Source organism: Rhinolophus hipposideros, assembly GCF_964194185.1.
Source record: "Rhinolophus hipposideros genome assembly, chromosome: 15".
Taxonomy (NCBI): Eukaryota; Metazoa; Chordata; class Mammalia; order Chiroptera; family Rhinolophidae; genus Rhinolophus; species Rhinolophus hipposideros.
The window spans coordinates 47,049,669-47,069,609 of NC_138061.1; the positions used below are offsets into that span (position 1 = coordinate 47,049,669).

The window sequence follows — 19,941 nt, forward strand, 5'->3', positions numbered from 1 at the left end:
TGATTGGAAGTTTACAAAACATGGTACTTGGAATATCTTTATGCATTTATCACTGCGAAAGCTATGACCCCTCTCCCTCCAACAGTGCAGAAGGGAAATATGGGAGGATTTCATAGGAGAGGAGAGTGTTGCTAAGCTGTCAATTTTGAGAAAGAGTGAATTAATTACTCCTGAGATTAATTTAGAAGACTTCTCCTAGGCAGTGTTTGCATGTCTAGTTTCTTGTGGCTGCAGAATTACTTTGCTTAGAAAGAGACGTAGATTTTTGAAATTACCCATAAATTTATTTCCAAGAGTACAAAAATATATTTTTCCAAAAGTACACATAATGTACTGTTGATTTAAAATACCAATCTTCTAGAAATCTGAGCTGCTCTTTATCAATCCTAAAAATGAAAAATGTGAGTTTGAAGACATTTCTCTTAAGGTTATTTTGGGATATTTATATATGTCTGTTCTTGGGTATTGAAAATGAAGAGGAGTTATAGAGAGAACAGCATAGGTGGTTAAAACTAGGCTCATGTCGAGTTCTAACTTGCTGTGTAACCTGAGCTAAGTAATTTTACCTCTTTGGGTCTCACTTTATGAAATAAAATCGTAGTTAGGGTAAATTTTTTTCTGCTGTTCTCTTTTTAGTTTATAATCATGTGATTTTTAAGAGATAAGAGATCTCATTTTATAATATTTGAAAGAACCTAATACACCTGTGTTATGACAAGATTAAATATCAACTCATGCAATCGTGATTCCCTGTGGGAAAAACAAATTAAGTGACAAAAATAACTGAATAAGTAGGACTGTAACACAAGGTTTCTTAGTTTCAGATCTGTTGTTCTTTCAATAGGATCTAGTTGTATGCACTTTGCCTTAAATAATAAGAGATTGGTTCTCTTGACCTCCAATTTTTCTGCTAGTAATTTCTGCTTATTCTCTCCGTCACCTATGCCCTGAACTGAGACTGTCAAATCTGTTTAAGTACAGGATTTAGAACAGATGTCACAACGAATAGAGGTTACCAATCTCTATTCTGTGTTCAAACAAGTGCAGAACTTCATGGTGTAGTTATAGTTGGATACTTGGAGTTAATGTTAGCTCTGGTCACTTGCATTAACTCCCATATTTAGCTGGGATGAGCTTTGACTTTATTCACTCATTTTACAGAACACTGCACACAGACCTGCAATGTTTGCTTAGGTTGTGAAGTGCAGTGTTGTATGGCTTCATGACTATCCCATGCAGTGAAAATGCTTGTCCATGGGGCTTTAAAAAATGGACTTCTCACCAAAGTGGATATTCAGTTCAGCTAACACGCTGAGCCTTATTTTATTTCATGAGGCAAACATGTTGATCACATAGGTGATATAGATTGATTCAAAAATACAATTATATCTTAATATATCATCACCACTCTACCAAATATTGAGCAGTCAACCTGAGAAAACATTGATTTTTTTTTAAAATTATATTTTAAGTATTGGGGGGCGCATAATTTGTGATTGAAATGCAAGGCACTTTAAGAAATGCAGGACTACTCTTGTGTGCGTTCCTGATGGGAATGTAAAATGATATAGCTACTTTAGAAAATGGTTTGGCAGTTTGCAAAAAATTAAACAGAATTATCATATGATCTAGCAATTTCATTCCCAGGTATACACTCAAAAGAATTGAAAGCAGGGACTCAAATCGATACGTGTACACCAATTTTCACAGCAGTATTATTTACAATAGCCAAAGGTGGCGACAACCCAAATGTACATCAACAGAAGAGTAGATAAATAAAGTGTGGTATATACACATAATGAAATATTATTCAGTCTTAGAAAGGAATGAAATTCTGATACATCTTACAACAATCATGAGTCTTAAAAACATTATGCCAAGTGAAGTAAGCCAGACACAGAAGGACAAATATTGTGATACCATTTATACGAGGTACCTAGAATAGGCAGATTTATAGAGACCAGAAGGAAGTAGAAGTTACTAAAGGCTGGGAGAAGACAAATGAGGAATTACTGTTTAATGGGTGCAGAATGTCTGTTTGGGATGATGAAAAAAGTTTCTGGAAATAGAGAATGGTGATGACTGCACGACATTGTGAATGTACTTTATGCCACTAAATTGCGCACTTAAAAATGGTTAAAATGGCAAATTTTATGTTAACGTATATTTTACCACACACAAAAAAAAACTCTTCAAAGAAAAAGAAATGTACCTAGGGATTATAGTCCATAATATTGTAATAACCTTATGGTGTCGAGGGGTCACAAGACTTATTCGGGGAATTACTTTGTAAGTTATCAATGTCTAACCACTATGCTGTACTGTACACCTGAAACTAATATTGAATGTCAACTGTAATTGAAAAAAAAAAAAGAAATGTAGTGTTTGCACCTATTTTTAAGAAAAGGTCTTGCACCCATTTTCAAATCTTCTTGTGTTTGATCCTGCTTTTGTACCTATTTCATAGTTGCTTCTTTCCCCAGAGAGAGCTTAGTGTGGACTCAGTGTGCTTGATGTTGCCCTGGTGGATGTGGTTACATCAGAATCCACTAGTTTTTCTATAAGTAGGCTTGCTTCTTATGTTAAAAACTTTGAGGGTGGGTAGGTGAGGAAGAGGTAGTTTAAAATGGGAAAACAATGCCTGTTGGACTTCCCATTTCAACATGGAAAGTGTGCTTTTGTGGCAAACCAAAAGACTAGGAATCTGAGGGTGATGAAATACAGGCCTTCCAGCCCTCACTCTGTTCCCGATTTCTGATTGTGGGAATCTGTTCTGAATCCAACTGCAAGTGGAAAACCTATTTTTGGCTGAGTAGCCAGGGAGGCCCTCCTGCCAATCCCCCAAATGTACTGCTGAAACTTTGGCCCTGTAAGGATGGAGCCGAGGCTGTCTTTCCAAGATCTGTGCAGCTGTCAAGGTGGCTGTGATGGGACTGTGACCGCCCTCTGCACTGTATTTTGGCAGTGACCTTGAGACCTGCCAGCTCACTTACTGGTTCTTGCTCTACTGCCACTGTTGCCTGGCCAGGGGGCTAACGGGAGGGAGCCAAACTCCTCTGGCTCTGAAATTCCCAGCATCTGGCAAGTTCCCACTCTTGGGGCCCACCTCTCCCAGAGCCTAGTACGTACTGGACATGGGGGCAGTCAAGGTGTGAGTGTGGGAGGCTGCTTGTTCCACCTCTGGCTCAGGTCTCAATCCCTGAGAAGTGGGGAGCTCTGTCTGACCATCAGCCTGGGGTGTAGACAGACTCCACGTGGGGACCAAGGCAGCTCTGCAGAGAGATGCTCAATGATAGTTGATGATCTTGGGACACAGGAGCCTAAGGTGCTCCTTTGTCCCAAAGGTATGTGTCCACCTTCTGGAAGAAAGGGATTTCTTTGGGAAATGAAGGTCACCAGAAATGTCCAGAGCAAGAGAGAGAAATCTTTTCCCTCCAGCCATTCAGAGTGGCAAGTATATTTTGAAAACTCCTCCCCCTTCTACTTTGTCCTCATCCTGTCCTTTTCCTTTTAAGTGGCTTTATTATTATTTTTAAACCGCCTTTGTCATTGGACATTTATTGACAGAAATCAAATTGCTGTGTTTCTGGGCAAAGCGCCTGCTGCAAAGAGGTGTGGTTCCCGAGGAATGAGACACGCAGCCCAACAGCTGAGCCTACGCTGTCCTCACATAACCTCCCTGCCTTAAATATCGCCAATATTTAGCCTTGCCTTATAAAGTAAAAATGCACAATACCTTCCAGAGTTTCAGCAAGCCCAAATGCCCCCGCCGGCTCAGTTATATCTCCTGTACGTTGGAGGCAGGGCCGCGCACCCCTCCCCCGCGCAGACCTGCTCTCTGAGCCACCAAAAGGTTACTAATCAGGGAGTCTCTGCCGTCGGATCGATGGCGGGGACCTGGGGGATTTGTGTGCATTGTTTTTGCTGAAGCCTCCTGTGAATTCGGCGCGACCAGATCCTCTGCAGCGAACTCCATGTCGCAGCTTGTGGCTGCCTGTGTCCTGTGGTGAGAGCGGAGCCACACAGGAGATCCTTTGTCTAGGAAGGCTAGGCAGAGAAGATCACTTTGGAGTTGCTAAGCTCTGCATTGCCATTGGCTGCACTCTTTGTGGGGCTGTTTTTGCAAAAGGCATGCCCAGCACGTCTACAGTGCTGGCAGGCCAGGGCTGCCTTTAAACACCATGATAATAATACCAAAAAGCAGTTTGCAGAACTGTTCCACTGTAGAGGCTTCCTCTGCAGAAGCAAGCAAGATGGCTACCTCGTGGGCTTCGCTGTGAAGAATGCAGAGGCTAATTAAGACAGACTTTAAGGGGAAAAAGGGTATTTCCCTACTTCATCTTTATGCAAGGCTTTTTTTTCAGTGACTTTTAAAGTATACATTTTACATAAGCTCTTTAGGTTCTGCCTAGCAAACATGTTGATGATTTTAAATGGTATCAGTAGTTTTATACAGAAATAGCCAAAAATTTTTTAGGGGGGGGTGGGAGCTAATTTTTCTCAAACGGAGGCACCTTTTGCAATTTGCCTTTTTTTTATTTTTTATTTTTAGGTTATAAAGGAAAACAAGAGGCCCCAGAGGGAAAAGAAGCCCAAAGTTTTAAAGGTAATCAGCTATTGACTAAATCATTTGATTTTTTTATTTTTTCCATTTCATACAGTATTTTTCTGTCACTTAGGGGTAAATTTGGAGTGCAGTAGATGTGAATTCTCCTGGATTTTCAATAGATACATGAATTTTCACTCAAGTAAAGTGGTGGGGTTTTTTTTGATGTGCTGCATAATGTGCATATTAGCTTCCTTTATTTTCAACTCCACACATCTGCAGAAAGAAAAGTTTATATGCAAAGTGGTGTGAATTAAATTTATTTTTCTTTGTAGCTCCCTTTGTAGCAGCCACATTTGTGGTGTTGCACCACTGTGTAAACTTAAGCTCTTAAGGAGAGACACTGTTTGAAGTTGACAGCTATGATCCATTGTGATTTTAATAGACCTTCCATTAGACACAGTTTTGAAATGGGTGACTTTTCTTTCCAAAGGAAAAGGTCTTTAGAGGTTTTAGTTCAACTTGAAGTGTGTAAGTCATTGAGCTCTTACAGCTAAATTATAATTGCTTAATCCCAAAGTCTCATTATATCATCTTTAATTTTGGCATTCATGGAGCTGTAGGAATATGCCTGTTTCCTTTATTTTCAATAGTTTGCCTTATGAGTATTTAGTAGTAACCTGATTTGGTTATAAGCTAGCAATCTGTGTGATGAGCTTTGTGCAGTATTTTAAATGGTTAATTTAAAAGCATATGGCATTACTAAAAGTTTGAGACTACCATTAGTCAAGCAAATAGGGGCTTATATGTTCAAGGTTTCAGGTGGTATACCTACTATTATAAAAGTAAGCACCCTGAACAAGGTTTTTAATTCAAGAAGACATATTAAGCAATAAAACTATGGTCTTTAAAATTATATTGTGCACATATAATTTAAAATATTTTAACCTAATCATAGCTTTTCTTTTGAAAATAAAGTTTAGCACTCAAAGGGGAAGAAAAACATGTTGAACTATGGATGTGGCACATTTTTATCTCATTTGTTTCCTCAGTGTATACCTTGAAAATGTTATTGACATGGAGAACCACACCTTGCATTGCTTTCTAATTTGTCTGACCACCTTGAGTTTCTGTTTCATGTGTGTACATAGTATTGACATGTACATTTTGCATCACCCAACAAGTATTTATTTAATATTTATATCTACATAGACATTAGTGTGCTAGCTAGGCACTGTAAAATGAATGAAATTGCTTGGCGCGAATTCTCACTTGGCCTGAACAAATAGAATACTGGTTATTTTCAAGGTAAATTAAAACCTCTTCTTTTTTGTTTTGATTTGTTTTGTTTTTGTTTTCTACATATTGATCCACCTACCCTACCCCCAACCCAACTATAGAAGTATATTATTAGGAACCTTACTTAGGAGTTTTGTCTTAAAATTTTAAGGGAAAAATGGTTTTAGTCCTGCTGTCATAAATGGCTCTCAAATTTGTGGGAGGCAGGGATGGGGGTCATAAGACAAAGGAATAGACTGCATGGACAAACTAATATAGACTAAGCTTGGTAAGTAAATCATCACCTGGCTTTGCTAGGAAGTAGAATTAGGCTTTGGGAGTACTATTTAATTCTATGTTTATTTTGTTAGTCTGTGGGTGTCCTGTCACCTGAAATAAGTTTCAGAAGTAAATATACTGTGTGTTGCTTTTTTGAATCATGGCTGTGGACTCCGACTTTTTAAAAAATAAGTGCCTGTGGTAGTTGAATTTCATGTGCCACAAAGCAGAACCCAATTATTGCTCACTTTCCTCTATAGCTGTCTATTGTTGTACAAGAGTAGGGAAATAGTCTAAAGGGGGAAAAAATTTCTGATTTTGTCATTTTTTACATGTGTTCTTTAATTTTCTGTTGGGCATAATATTTTTTGTTTTTCTCCAGAAAAGCCTTTCTTTCTCTGCTCCTTAGTAGAAATGCTGAAGTACTTTGAGATTTTAGTTTGGTATGTGTAAAATGCAGTTAGAACAAAGATAGAATATTATATAACCCTGAAGGAGATATTAAGTTAAGAAAACTAAACGTTTGGGGAGGAAGTGTAGGGGAAGAGTACAACCTGCTGTTTGAGGTTTTTTGGATGAGGAGTTAACGGTATCAGTGATGAGAAGTTACAAGTTACAACTTAGTTTCCTTTCATAATTCTCTCTTTGCTTCTGGCATTGTGCCAGAGAACTTTCCTTGACTCTGGTGTCTTAGATCTTCAAATTTCCTGGGTTTCTTACTCGTTGTCAGGGTAGACACTATAGGTATCCTGACTAATTTTCATCTTCATCTATTAGGGAGTAGTTGGATAGATAAAGAGTCTGATTAAGGAAATTGGGTGTAGAATTGAAGTGTGTCCTATCTTACTCAGAACCTGCTAACAAATACTGAATCCAGTTGTGGGGCTGAAATTGCCTGGTGTGTCTCACACCTCTCATCTTCAAACAATGTATTATCTATATTGATAAACTATACTCGTTCTATTTTAATTCAAAATTTAAAACTATAAATAGTGATCTTAAATTCCTGACTAGAGAGAGCCTTTTCCTCTAGCTGAAATGACAGTTTCTGTCCAAAGCACTCTAATGGCTTGAAAGGGAATTGAATGATTGGGAGAGGGGGTCAGCATAAACACCTGCCCCCACTGGTGCTAGAGGACCAGGTTCCTGCTCAAGCCCTAGTAGTGATATCTATTTTCTTTTCTTTTCCTTTTTTTTTTTTTTTTTTTAAGTTTTGTAACTTTATTTGACGATCAGCAGTTAGTTCTTATCCACATTAACTGTCTGTTGATTTTTGAAAGTGGTGACAGGTACGTAGGTAACCAATGTACAGAGCTTATTTGGTGAATCTTCATCCTCATTACGTTTTCTGGACAACCGCACCCAGATGCGGTACGGGACATTCCTTATTCCTTTGGCCCAGACAGCTTTGTTGAGTCTGGTGTCAATGCGCACATCTGGGGTTCCCATGTCCTTTATGGCAAATTTCTGGATCTCTTTGAGTGCCCGAGGGGCACGCTTCTTGAAACCCACTCCATGGATGAGCTTGTGAATGTTGATGGTGTACTCTCTGGTCACTACCTCCTTGATGGCAGAACGGCCCTTCTTTTTCTCGCCACCCTTCTTTGCGGGAGCCATCCTGCCGGGCCCAAGTTGGAAAGAAAGAGCGTGAGGTATTGTGGGAGAGGGAAAGCAGCCTCTCCATGATAATCTATTTTCATATATAGCAGCTTGTTGGCTGTGCTACAATTATTTCCTTGCCTCTTGAGTAAGGTAAAGGCGTGAAATAGTTTCAGGCCTGATTCATGAAATTGCACTTGTGAGTGGCATGGTTTGGAACTCCTCTTGATAGAAATATCTATGATATGTGATATTGATAGAAATATTTTGATATATCTTGATAGAAATATCTTGATATATCTTGATAGAAATATCTAGATATTTCTACCTCCTCTTGATAGAAATATCTAAATAATCTTCACTTTATGTGTTGGGGTAGGAGGACATATTCTCTTAGAGAAAGTCAATTTTAAGGTAGTATCACTTTGGTTATGTTGTCAGTCATTGTCTCTGGAGAAAATCAGATTGCACAGTCATTTGGGGGAATTGAGGACAATTTAAGAAAGGGATTGTTTGAAAGGGTTGTGGGAAAAAGTAGGGATGGCAGAGCATCCTGAGGCTAAGGACAACAGAGAGCTATTGCCACTCCTAGGCCTGAAAAGGGGCAAGGTAGTGGGAGCAGTAACCCAGGTAGAATAGCTTTAGCTGAATAGAGGGAGCAGGAGGTTTTGTTGTGGCTCTTTGGTAAAGGGGTATTTCTACAAAGAGAAAGTCATGGATAGGAGGGTATGGAAATAAATACCCTGCCCTCCAGTTTCCTGATGCTTTCATTGGTTAATCCCAATCACGAGCAAAAAAGAAAGGAAGCCCACTGATGGAATATATCCTGGTCAGCCTCCTGTAGCATGCAAGAGAGTGTGGAAGGTGGAGTGGATGTGGAGGGCCAAACAGAACATACTCAGCATCAGTAGTGACCACAGGCGTGGTATGGTAGAGTTAAAAATGGTACTACAACTGTGATTATGTAAGAAGGTAACATTAGGCAAGGCTGAGTGAAGTGTATGCGTATGTAAGAACTCTATATGATTTCTGCAACTTATCTGTAAATCTAAAATCATTTCAAAATCAAAAGTGTAGGTATCCCTAAGAGGGACCCCATTTATACATCCTGTAATTAGATACCTTTTCTAGACTGCTAAGGGCCATTTTTCTAGCTATTTCGTTATAAAATGTCATCAAAGTAGTATTTGAAAGACTGAGTGAACAAATATAAAGAAATGTCAGTGGGTATTAAACCAGGAAGCTGCCTGTCTACAGATGATTTAGAAAAGAAAAAATGAAAACTAAGTGATCTTCCTGCTAGCTTCTGTATACACTGGCAGCTCTGCTCTTCACTGTTTCCTTCCTTCCTTGATGATGCTGATAGAGGTGGTGGGGTAGTAGGGGGGGCCCGTGTAAGACACATCTCACTAAAAGAAGACAGACACTGGCATACTCATGTCTTTTTAAAATATGTTTTAAGAGGAGAATCAAGTCATACATAAATTACATTCATACATGGTCCTGATTTGCACAACATAGTGACCATTCAAAATATTTAGTACTACCATCATAGCCCGGCACATAGTAAATGCTCAATAAATGTTCTTTCCTGAACAACATTTTGACATTCATTAAATCCTTGTATATTTTTAGAACTTACTAAATGCTGAAGCTACAATGATTTCTGCCTTCAAGGAGACTAAATGTTGCTGAGGCAAGGCAGGCAAAAAAAATTTTAATACAAATGAATAAATTACAAGTTATGGAATGTATATTCTTAAAAGAAACAAAGTACTGAGATAGGGAAAACACCATCTAGGGAAATTTACTTGGTATCTTTGAGAACCAGCCCCTTTATTTTTATTTATTTATTTATTTTAAGGGGAACATGACTTTATTGGGGAACAGTGTGTACTTCTAGGCCTTTTTTCCAAATCAAGTTGTTGTCCTTTCAGTCTTAGTTGTGGAGGGTGCAGCTCAGCTCCAGGTCCCGTTTCTAGTTGCAGGGGGCGCAGCCCACCATCCCTGTGGGAGTCGAACCGGCAACCTTGTGGTTGAGAGGATGCGCTCCAACCAACTGAAGCATCCAGGAGCTCAGCGGTAGTTCAGCTCAAGGTGCCGTTTTCAATCTTAGTTGCAGGGGGCCCTACCCACCATCCCTTGTGGGACTCTGCTGGTTGAGAGCCCACTGGCCCATGTGGGAATCGAACTGGCAGCCTTCGGAGTTAGGAGCATGGAGCTCCAACCGCCTGAGCCACTGGGCGGGTCCACAGCCCCTTTATTTTTAAATTGTTATACATACTAGTGCTGATTTAAAAAGTACCAAATTAGATACAAATAAGTTACCTTCTTTATTTATAAAACCCATTTAAAGCTACAGGAAATGGAATATAACAGAGGTATTAAAGATTTTCCTTTGCACACTTACCTACAACTTTGTTTCAGTTAGTAAAGGAAATCATTGGTAAAATGATAAACTTTTCTTAACTCTGGTTATAATACAACATTCAATGACTCATAGCAACATGTTGCAAGTTGAAGTGATAGGTCAAATACTGAGCTTGACCATTATTCAGGAAATAAAACATGCCATTTTTATAGAGTTCTTCACAGTCTTAGGCAATGAATACCAAAAGTCTCAATAAAATCCAGAGTGCGTGGTGAGAGTATCCACGAAGGGATACCAGTGTAAAGCAAAACAAAACAACAAAGCAAAACCTGGAAACAAATTAGAAGAAGATAATCTCAGAATACAAGATGCTCATATAAATTTAATAATTTAGACTGATGATTCAACACATGGTCCTTATTTTCCTCATTATGTCATAAGCTGGCAAAAATTGTCAAAGACGTGCATTCATCCACCAGTGTTTATTCACACAATCACTAAAGACACACATGGGGCTTCTGGTTTGCATACACAGAGATTGTAATGGAGCGTTTTGCCCAGAGATGATCACACTGATTTTAGGGCTGGTTGTCATTAATACAGCTCACACAGAGTCTAATCATTCATTGGATCATGTACATTTCCAGTTTTTCAAGACTCCTCTCTGTAATTTCTAGGAATGATCCCAAACAGAGAATCAGAGTGAATAAAAGCCAAGTGGGGTGAATGTGCTTGAGGAAAATTTCATTAAGGCCACAAGAAAATTTTTGTTGAATTCTTCCTAGTGCCGAAAAAACATATGCCTTGCATCTTGAATACTTACGCTCATCTGATACTGTGTGTTTTGATACTGCTTGATTCATACTGACGGTTTTCTGAGGTCTACTTTCCTTACTGTATAACTCTCCATATACTGGCTAGAGTATATTCTCAAGTCAGGTAAAAAGAACTGTTAAATTTTAAAACCTTACTAGTATCTTAACTTATTTTCAAGTTATAATTAAGTTAATAACAGAATGCCTTTCAATGTCCAAAATATGTAATAAAAATAATGTTTTTAAAGATTTGATGGCAAGATTTACCTACCATAGTGGCCTATGCAAGAGAATGATGATTACAGTATTTTTTTAAAACCTGTTCTGGTGCTTTATAGTTTTAAATACTCCTTTTGTGTTTTTTGAACTAAAAACAGGACTTTCTGCACATGACAAATTTTAATGGAACAGATGCTGCAGTTTTATCATCTCTGTTTAAAATTTCATAATGTCATATGAATTTGATTAAAAAAGCATAGGTTCTTTTCATGGTTGTAAGGAACCAGATGTTAAACAATAAACTTAATCTTAGGAACTTAGTTATTTTAAATAACAAAATTATTTATTTTAAGTATGACGTTGTGTTTGTGTTTAATTTTAAATATAGTATAGACATATACACACCCACATAAGATCATAGGACGATGGTAGAGTTAAATGAACTTAATACATGTAAAGTGCTTAGGACAGCTTGGCCTGTAGCAATTTCTCAATTCGTGGTATTTTTACAGCTAAAGGTGTAATATATGTTATTAAGATATTAAGTGAACCTTTCAAAAAATGCATTTTCTTAGCAGTATATTCATAAAGACTAGGATATCATCAATATGAGAAACTCACAGTTGATGGTTAGTTTGCATGATAGAACTCAGTTACAAAGATAAAGGTAGACTGGGATGAACACATTTGAAACAGGGTACCTGTTACAGTGATGTTTGCAGGTTATGTACCTTAAGCATGATTTCTTTCAGATAAGAACCACATAAATACCTGAAACTAAGAAAAAAATTTTAAGAAAAGTTCCACTAAATTATCAAAAATTTTATCTGAAATATCTGAATGTATATTTTTCTATCTTAGAAATGTTTTCACTTAATATCTTGTCTATTCATTCTAATTTAGAAAAGGAAAATAATTCATCTAATAACTGAGTATTCCAATGCTTGACATAAGTTTAAACTTATTTTAGATATACTTCCCTCTAGAAAAACATAGGAAAAAATATATATGAAAATTTCTGAGCATTTAAATTTTGATATAAGTATTTAATGCTTTTGATGACTTTCCATTTTTTAAAATTTTAACTGTTTATTTCTTGCGGTATCAACGATACTCAAAGGAAAGTGCATGACCTTTAATGCCACACGCTCCTGCTTCTTCTATTTACTAACCGTGTGACCTACGGAGATTTAACTGAATTCTCTGAGACCTATGTTCATTATCTGTAAGAGGAGCAATAAGTGATCCACAGGGTTGTTTGATAGATTACATAATTTTTAATTTACTGAATTTATCCCATGTATAATAGATGTTTAATAAATGATAGCTAACATCATTGTTTTTGTTATGACTGTTAATCTAAAATAACATCCTGTATAGAATATTAATATGTTTAGGTTTTGAGTTCTTTTCATTATTCTTTAGATGGTAAACCTTTTCAGTTTAGAACGGCATTCAACTTGTCTTATGGGTAGTGTTTAAATGTATTAATAATACTAATTAATATTCATAATTATTGAATAGTGTCTACTACTCAATAAATGTCAGTTTAATGAATGATTGAATTAATGCATATCATGGCCCAACTTTAGTCAGGTCTGAACTATAGAAATTACTATAATGACATTTGGATATATGAGGGAAACTACACATTCTGAAATCATCAGGCCAGCCTTGAATAGGCTCTGTAATGAATTGCTATGGAAATCAGGACACACATCTAATACATTTAATTTAATTTGATTAATTTCTCAATGTACTTGTAAAAGCAAACCTATAGAAACGTTGAAAGAATATGTATTACACATCTATTAATATATTCTTTTTTGTATACTTTTTTTTTGCTGGACGATGTGACATTTTACCTGTAAATACTACAGCATGCCTCTCCTAAGAAAAAAAATATTCTTCTACATAAGCACAGTGCAATTATCACACTGAAGAAATCTTATATCGATTCAGTCTGGTCTAACATAGGACACTGTCCATTTAAAAATCTTTGCAATTGTTTCCTCCTCCCAAAAATACCTCTTCCAGCTGTTTTCCTCCTGATCTAGCATTCAGTCTTAGATTCATGTCTTGCATTTGGTTGTCATGTCTTGTGGTCTCCTTTTGTCTGGTCTTCCCACCATTTAGTGTGTGTGTGTGCGTGTGTGTGTGTGTGTCTTTCTTGACTGATAGTTTGAACACTATTTGTCTTTTTTTAAAATATATATATATGTATTTTTTTAATTTATCGGGGTGACAATTGTTAGTAAAATTACATAGATTTCAGGTGTACAATTGTGTATTACATCATCTAGAAATCCCATTCTGTGTTGACCACCTAGAGTCAATTCTCCTTCCATCACCATATATTTGATGCCCCTTACCCTCACCTCCCAACCCCCCACCTCACTATTTGTCTTTTATTACATTTTTATAAAACCTTGTCATTTGAAGATCAAGAAATCTGGGTAACAGTAAAATTTCAGGTTTCAGGTAGATTGTCCAATGCACATTTAGCCTTGTGGTCTTTGTTGGAGACTGTCCATTGCTACCTAGATTGGATCCTAAATTTGGAATCGGGAGACTAGCAGATTGAAAAAAAAAATCAATGTCGTTGAGTGAACTCAGATTAAATCAATCTGCTGCATCTATACCGGTTGGTAGCAGGGAATGGAAGAGAACGGGATGCCTTAATTATTGGCTGACTGAAATAAATGAAAAAAATGAAGTAGTGGTATTTATAGAGTCATGGGAAAACACAGAAAAGTAGTATTGCCTTGAAGTAAGGATTTTGATGAACATTGTAAACTTCTGAAGATTATTTTCAGATTAAAATGATTAGAAGCTATTCCAAAAAGTTAATTTTTGTCACTCCACTCATGAAATGAAGTTTATGCCCTCACTTGATGGGCAGTGTAAAATAGGTGCATTGCAGGTTAGAACGTTTCATCAGAAATTTAATCCAGTTTTCCAGGTTTTATTTAAAGCCTGTGATATTTGATCACTTCACTAAAACAAATCAGATCCATTAGAAAGCTAAGTTACCTGGGCCTCGATTCCTGAGGTACTATGCATAACGATATAGTGATAAAAGCCTGACAGGCTAAATTCTGCTGAATATAATGTACAGTGAAAAGTTACCTGTGAAGATTAATTTATGTGCTGCCCATGGTCAGACAAAAAAAGACAACGTAAACAACATGTTTTCCTATTTTTTACTTTTCAGTCAGAAAATTTAGCCAAATTTATTGCTCAAGCCGTGTAATATGCTTCACTCTGAAATGAGGAAATATCTTATTTTCCCACTGCTTTCTTGGTGACTTCATTAAAATTAAAAAATATATATGTTTTTGACATAATTGCAAACAGAAAAGCTAAGGATACTACAAAGTATTCTCCTACACTTCTCATCCAGTTTTCCCAAACTTTAACATTTTATCTTGTTTACTTAAGCTGCCTCTCCACATATATGGATTTTTCCCTCCTGAATTACTTGAGAGTAACTTTCAGACGTGATGTCTCTTTACCCCTTAAAATGCTAAAATATGTATTCATTACAAACAAGGACCTTCTTCTTGTATAATAGAGTACAAAGATCAAAATCAGTAAATGGACATTGACAATATTATTGTGATCTAATCTGATCAGATTCTACCAGTTGTCAATAATGTAGTGTATGTCAAAAGACAGTCTCAGATGATGCATTGCATTCAGTTGTTCATTGCCTTTAGTTTTGTCAATCTGATGTTTTCAAAGAATTCAAGTCAGTTATTTTTGTAGATTGTCCCTTAATGTGGGTGTATTCAGTATTTGCTTATGCATTTTTAACAAGAATGCCACAGAAACGAGTTTGTGATCTTCTCAATAAATCATATCTACAGGTACATCATGTCAATTTCTTCCAATAATATGATTTTAACAGTGATCATCACTTGGTTAAGGTGGTATCTGCCAGGTTTCTCAAGTGCCAAGTTACTCTTTTTCCTTTTGTAATTAAGTATCTTTTCTGGAGATGCTTTATATAAGTTCTGTTACTTCTCACTGATTTTCAGTATCTATTCATGATTCTTTTCTGAATGAAGTATGATGGAGTCCATTTTAGCCTAAACCTTCAGTTTTATAATTTGTTATCTGTAAGGCACGTTGATTTTCTTTTGGGCATGAAATGGCACGTATCTTAAATTTTAGATATTAAATGAATAAAACTTGAATAATGAAAAATGCTTATGGCTCTATTTAATGTCCTAGTACACAATGTAGTCAGATGGTTAATTTTGGTTGAGAAAGCTGGACTCAGGTTACTATATGATAAAATGTGTGTATAGTGTGTGGGATGTTGAAAACAAAGAGACAATTATTAATAGGATGGTGAAGCTAAAACTAGGCATAGAATTCCAAGGGAATGTGACAGACTTCATTTCTTTTTTTATCTTGCCCTTTCTGGCTCTTATTTTCCACACAATCCTCTCTTATCAAGAACTTAATACAAAAGAAAGAAGCCCAACTCAGAGAAACTCAATGGAGACAAAGTAAAATAGAAGATAATCAATTAATCAGTAACAACGTACTCTCTCAATTTAGGACCAAGTAGCTTTGAAGAAAAGAAAAGATTTGTTTATGAACCAGATTGGAAACAAATCACAATAAATACCCTTCAAGAAACAAATATAGATATATAGATATTTTGTTCTCTATCTACATAATGTTTTGCAAGTGTAAAATGTTACATTCACTTTAGAAAATTATATATATGTAGAGCGAGAGAGAACCCCCCTCCCTTTTTAAAATTCAGTCACCATTTAATGGCCATTTGGGTTGTTTCCATTTTTTGGCTATTATAAATATAACTGCCATGATCATTCCTACACAAGTTTTTGTGTTTTCATTTTTCTTGGGTACATACCAAGGAGTGAAATTGCTGGGCCATATATAAACTCTATGTTTAACTTTTATAGGAATTCCCAAACTTTTCTAAAGCAGCTGCACCATTTAACATTCTCACTAGCAACATATGAGAGATCCAATTTCTCTGCATTCTGGCCAACACTTGTTATGGTCTGTCTTTTTATTTTAGACAGGTGAAGTACTATCTCAGGTGGTTAACGATGGTAAGCATGTCTTAATATACCTATTGTCCCTTTGTATATTTTCTTTGGAGAGCTCTCTATTCATTTTCTCTTTGGGTTATTTGACATTTTATTATTGACCCGTAATAGTGTTTTTCGTGTTCTAGATACAAGTTCTTTATCAGTTGTATTGCAAATATTTTCTGTGAGGTTCTCTTCATACTTTCTTGATGTGTCCTTTGAAGCAAAAAAGTTCTTAATTTTGATGACCAGTTTATCTATTTTTTCTTTGATTGTACTCTGTCATATCTAAGAAACCTTTGCCTACTCCAAGTTTATAAAGATGTACACCTATGTTTTCTTGAAAGAGATTCGTGGTTTAGCTTTTACTTTTGGGTCTTAGATTCATTTTGAGTCAATTTTTATATATGCTGTGATGTAGGGTCCAACTTGATTCTTTTTTTTGTCATTAAGTGTCATATTTTACTAAATAATTTTGAAGATTAATTTACCTTACTTAACCATCATAATATGCTTAAGAAGCAGGAGGCGGCGGTATGGAAAATGTGTTTTCATAAGATTAACACTAAGCTATATTGGGCATATATCCTATGTAACTCCAACCCACATCTTCCTTTTATTCCTTTATTGTAATGGAATGAAAAGGGGCCCAGAACAGGGGTTGGTCATTGTAACATTCAGGTTCATCCTTCATTATCCATCGTACCCTTTATTTCTGAAGGTGCAGTGCCCTTGTTCTCAGCAAGCTGTTAACTAATGCTGGCTAACATGTTAGTACATTATAGCTTAAAAAAAAAAAATCTTTAGTGAATGTTTACACTTGATCCAAAAATAATATGTAACACTGTAGAATGCAAGGCAGTGGATCATGCATAGGGGATTTATTTAGTCAGAAATAGGATTCTTCCCAGCATTCCTTAAATTCCATCACCTAACAAAGTGACTTATTTTCCAGAGAAGTCTTATGCAGCAGGGAATAGCATCAGTGCTTTGTGAACTACTATAATGCCCTCTGCATCCCTCACTTTGCCATTTTAATGACGTAATCCCAACTTCATTCTTTCGCATGTGGATATTCAGGTGTCCCAACACCATTTGTTGAAAGGATTATTCCTTTCCCATTGAATTGTCATAGAACCCATCACATTCTTTAGTTTAATTCATGTTGCTGCATATTTATATCAGTTATTTGTTGCTTTTTATTGCTGAGTAGTAGTCCATTATAAAAAAATATGTCACACTTTGTTAATCCAGTCTCTCATTGATGTGTGTATGATTGTTTCTAGTTTGGGGCTATTAATGAATAAAGCTGCTATGAACATTCTTACACAAGGGTGTTTTTTTTTTAATGGACATATGTTTTCATTTCTCTTGGATAAATAAATTGCTGAGGCATAGACTATGTGTGTTTAATATTTTATTAATCTTACAAAAACAATTTTCTCAAGTGAAGTAACATGTTATATACTTCCCAAACTGAAATTTGGGTTGGCAATTTTTTTCATTTTTTTCATTTAGTGATAGCTATGTTCTAAGTAATTATTACCCATCATATGGCTGTACAATAACTGCTTTCATTTCTTTTTTGGATAATATTCTATTTATTACCAAAAAATAATAGCATCATTAAATTACAGTAAGATTTTTGGAAAACCACTATTATCCAGGAGAATTAATTGGCTCCTAGTTTTTCATCGTTATAATTATTATTAAACACATTTGACTGAACACAGATTTTTAAAGATGTTATATAATCTATGGACATGTAATATTATATTGAGTATGTAAGAACTATGAAAAAGAATACAGTTAAAAGTGGTGAGATGAGGGCTTGTTTGTTTTTTATTATTCTAAGGGTTGGTGGTGAATTTTAGTACTAGTATAGAGGAAACAGGACCTATCTTGCAGTTTTGCCATTTCCCTTTTAATCTTTGGATTAACGGAGAGATAGAACATAGAGACTAGGTACCGAATTTCAGGATATTTAATAAAAATATCTCATAATTGGTATGAGAATAAAATATCTCATAAAAAAGCTCATAATTGGTATGAAAAAAATTCATATTTGTAATTAAGATAGATGACGTCCCATAATGCTGACAGTACTTGGAAATAAGAGCACTTAAATATCATCAGTGATATTTATAATGTCATGGAAATTGAAAGAGGTACCTGGGAAGTTTAAGATAAAGGAAAGAAATTACATAGTGGTCAACTTCACACAAAAAGGAAATACAAGTATTCAATAAATATTTTTTTGTCATATGAATTTGGAAAGGTAAAAGGACAAAGTTCGTAAATAATGGGAAATTTGAGTTAAAATGGGACAGTCTTGGCACTTTGAGAAAATAATTTGGTACCATTTGGAAAGCAGTTTGGAAAGTATGCATGCCTACTTCAGATTGAAGAAAGGAAGAAAGATTTAACAATTATTTTTAAGTGAAAGAAATGGGTTACAAAATGACATACAGTGTAAATCTCACTTATGTTTTAAAAATACGATGCACCAAATATATTTATATACATAAAGAGGGATCTGGCAGACTACATACTAGCTTTCCCTGAGTAGATTTGGGGTTTTTTCCTCTGGTTTTCCTTATCTATACCTGCTGGTGTGTTGTTTTTTTCCTGTAATGTGAATATAATAAAAATCAAAGAAATTTCTAATAGAAATAAAAATTGCCAACCCAAACATGATTAAAGAACAGAGTGAGCAGGACTCTGAACCAATACTGTGAAAACCATTCCCTCTGTGGGAAAGCTCCAGGTAAGCCTTGAGGAGGAAAAGAGTCTTAGGGAAAGTGGATAGGTAAGTCTTAGGGAAAGGCTGTGATAGGTATACGTTTTTTGACGTTTTATTTGGATATCATTTCTAATTTAAGAAAATATTACAAAACGAGTACAAAGAATTTTCTTACACGCTGTACCCAATATCAAAATTAGAACATGAACACTGACACAGTACTGTTTATTATTCTAAAGACCAAATTCAGATTTGGCCTATTTTCTCTGTCCTTTTTTTTCTGTGCAGGATTCAATTCAGGATCCCTTAAAACATTTAGTTGTCATGCCTCCCTAGTTTCCAGATTCCAACAGTTCCTTAGTATTTCGAAGTCTTTCATGACTGGCACTTTTTTTTTTTAGAAGTTTTATTCAAAGAGTATTGTCTCCCCTCTTATTTATTTTTTTAATTTTATTGGGGGAACATTGGAGAACAGTATGTTTCTTCAAGGCCCATCAGCTCCAAGTCATAGTCTTTCAATCTACTTGTGGAGGGCACAGCTCAGCTCCAAGTCCATTTGCCATTTTCAATCTTTAGTTGCAGGGATCAAAGGTCACCATCCCTTGAGGGAATTGAACCAGCAACCTTGTTGTTGAGAGCTGGCGCCCTAACCAACTGAGCCATCTGCCAGCCCGACTTTGGTACTTTTGAAGAATCCTGTTCAGTTATTTTGTCGAATGTCCCTCAAGTTTGGGTTTTTTTATATTCCCTCATGATAAAATTTAGGATATGCTTTTTGGACAAGAATCCACAGAAGCATATCATTTCTCAGTGAAGCATATCAGTCTCATATCTGAGTTAACTTTGATTACTTGGCTTAGGTGTTTACAGGATTCTTCTTTGTAAAATTATTGTTTTCCTTTGGTAATTAACAAGTACGATGTGGACATACTTAGACACTATATGCAAATGTCCTGTTTTCCATCCTGTTTTTACCCACTAATTTTAGCATTCGTAGATAATTCTTGCTTCTAACA

General features: G+C 35.9%; 2 protein-coding genes across 8 annotated transcripts in view; one reads left to right on the forward strand and one right to left on the reverse strand.

Moving 5' to 3' along the window:
* Positions 1-19,941, forward strand: part of TET1 (tet methylcytosine dioxygenase 1) — a 105,723-nt gene that overhangs the window by 23,831 nt on the left and 61,951 nt on the right. For 5 of the 7 annotated variants that reach the window (XM_081075389.1, XM_081075390.1, XM_081075391.1 and 2 more), the window contains exon 2: positions 4,553-4,606. The exons of 1 other annotated variant lie outside the window; for it this stretch is intronic. In XM_081075389.1, coding sequence (XP_080931515.1) covers positions 4,553-4,606 — 54 coding nt within the window. Of the gene's footprint in view, positions 1-4,020; positions 4,324-4,552; positions 4,607-19,941 lie in introns of those variants that run through there. One more of the 7 variants, XM_081075392.1, reaches the window with a different exon arrangement.
* Positions 7,343-7,759, reverse strand: LOC308508523 (large ribosomal subunit protein eL31-like; the record flags this gene model as incomplete). The annotated part of the gene is made up of 1 exon (XM_081075396.1): positions 7,343-7,759. Exon 1 carries the CDS (start codon positions 7,718-7,720, stop codon positions 7,343-7,345), a length of 378 nt encoding a protein of 125 aa, XP_080931522.1. The 5' UTR covers positions 7,721-7,759.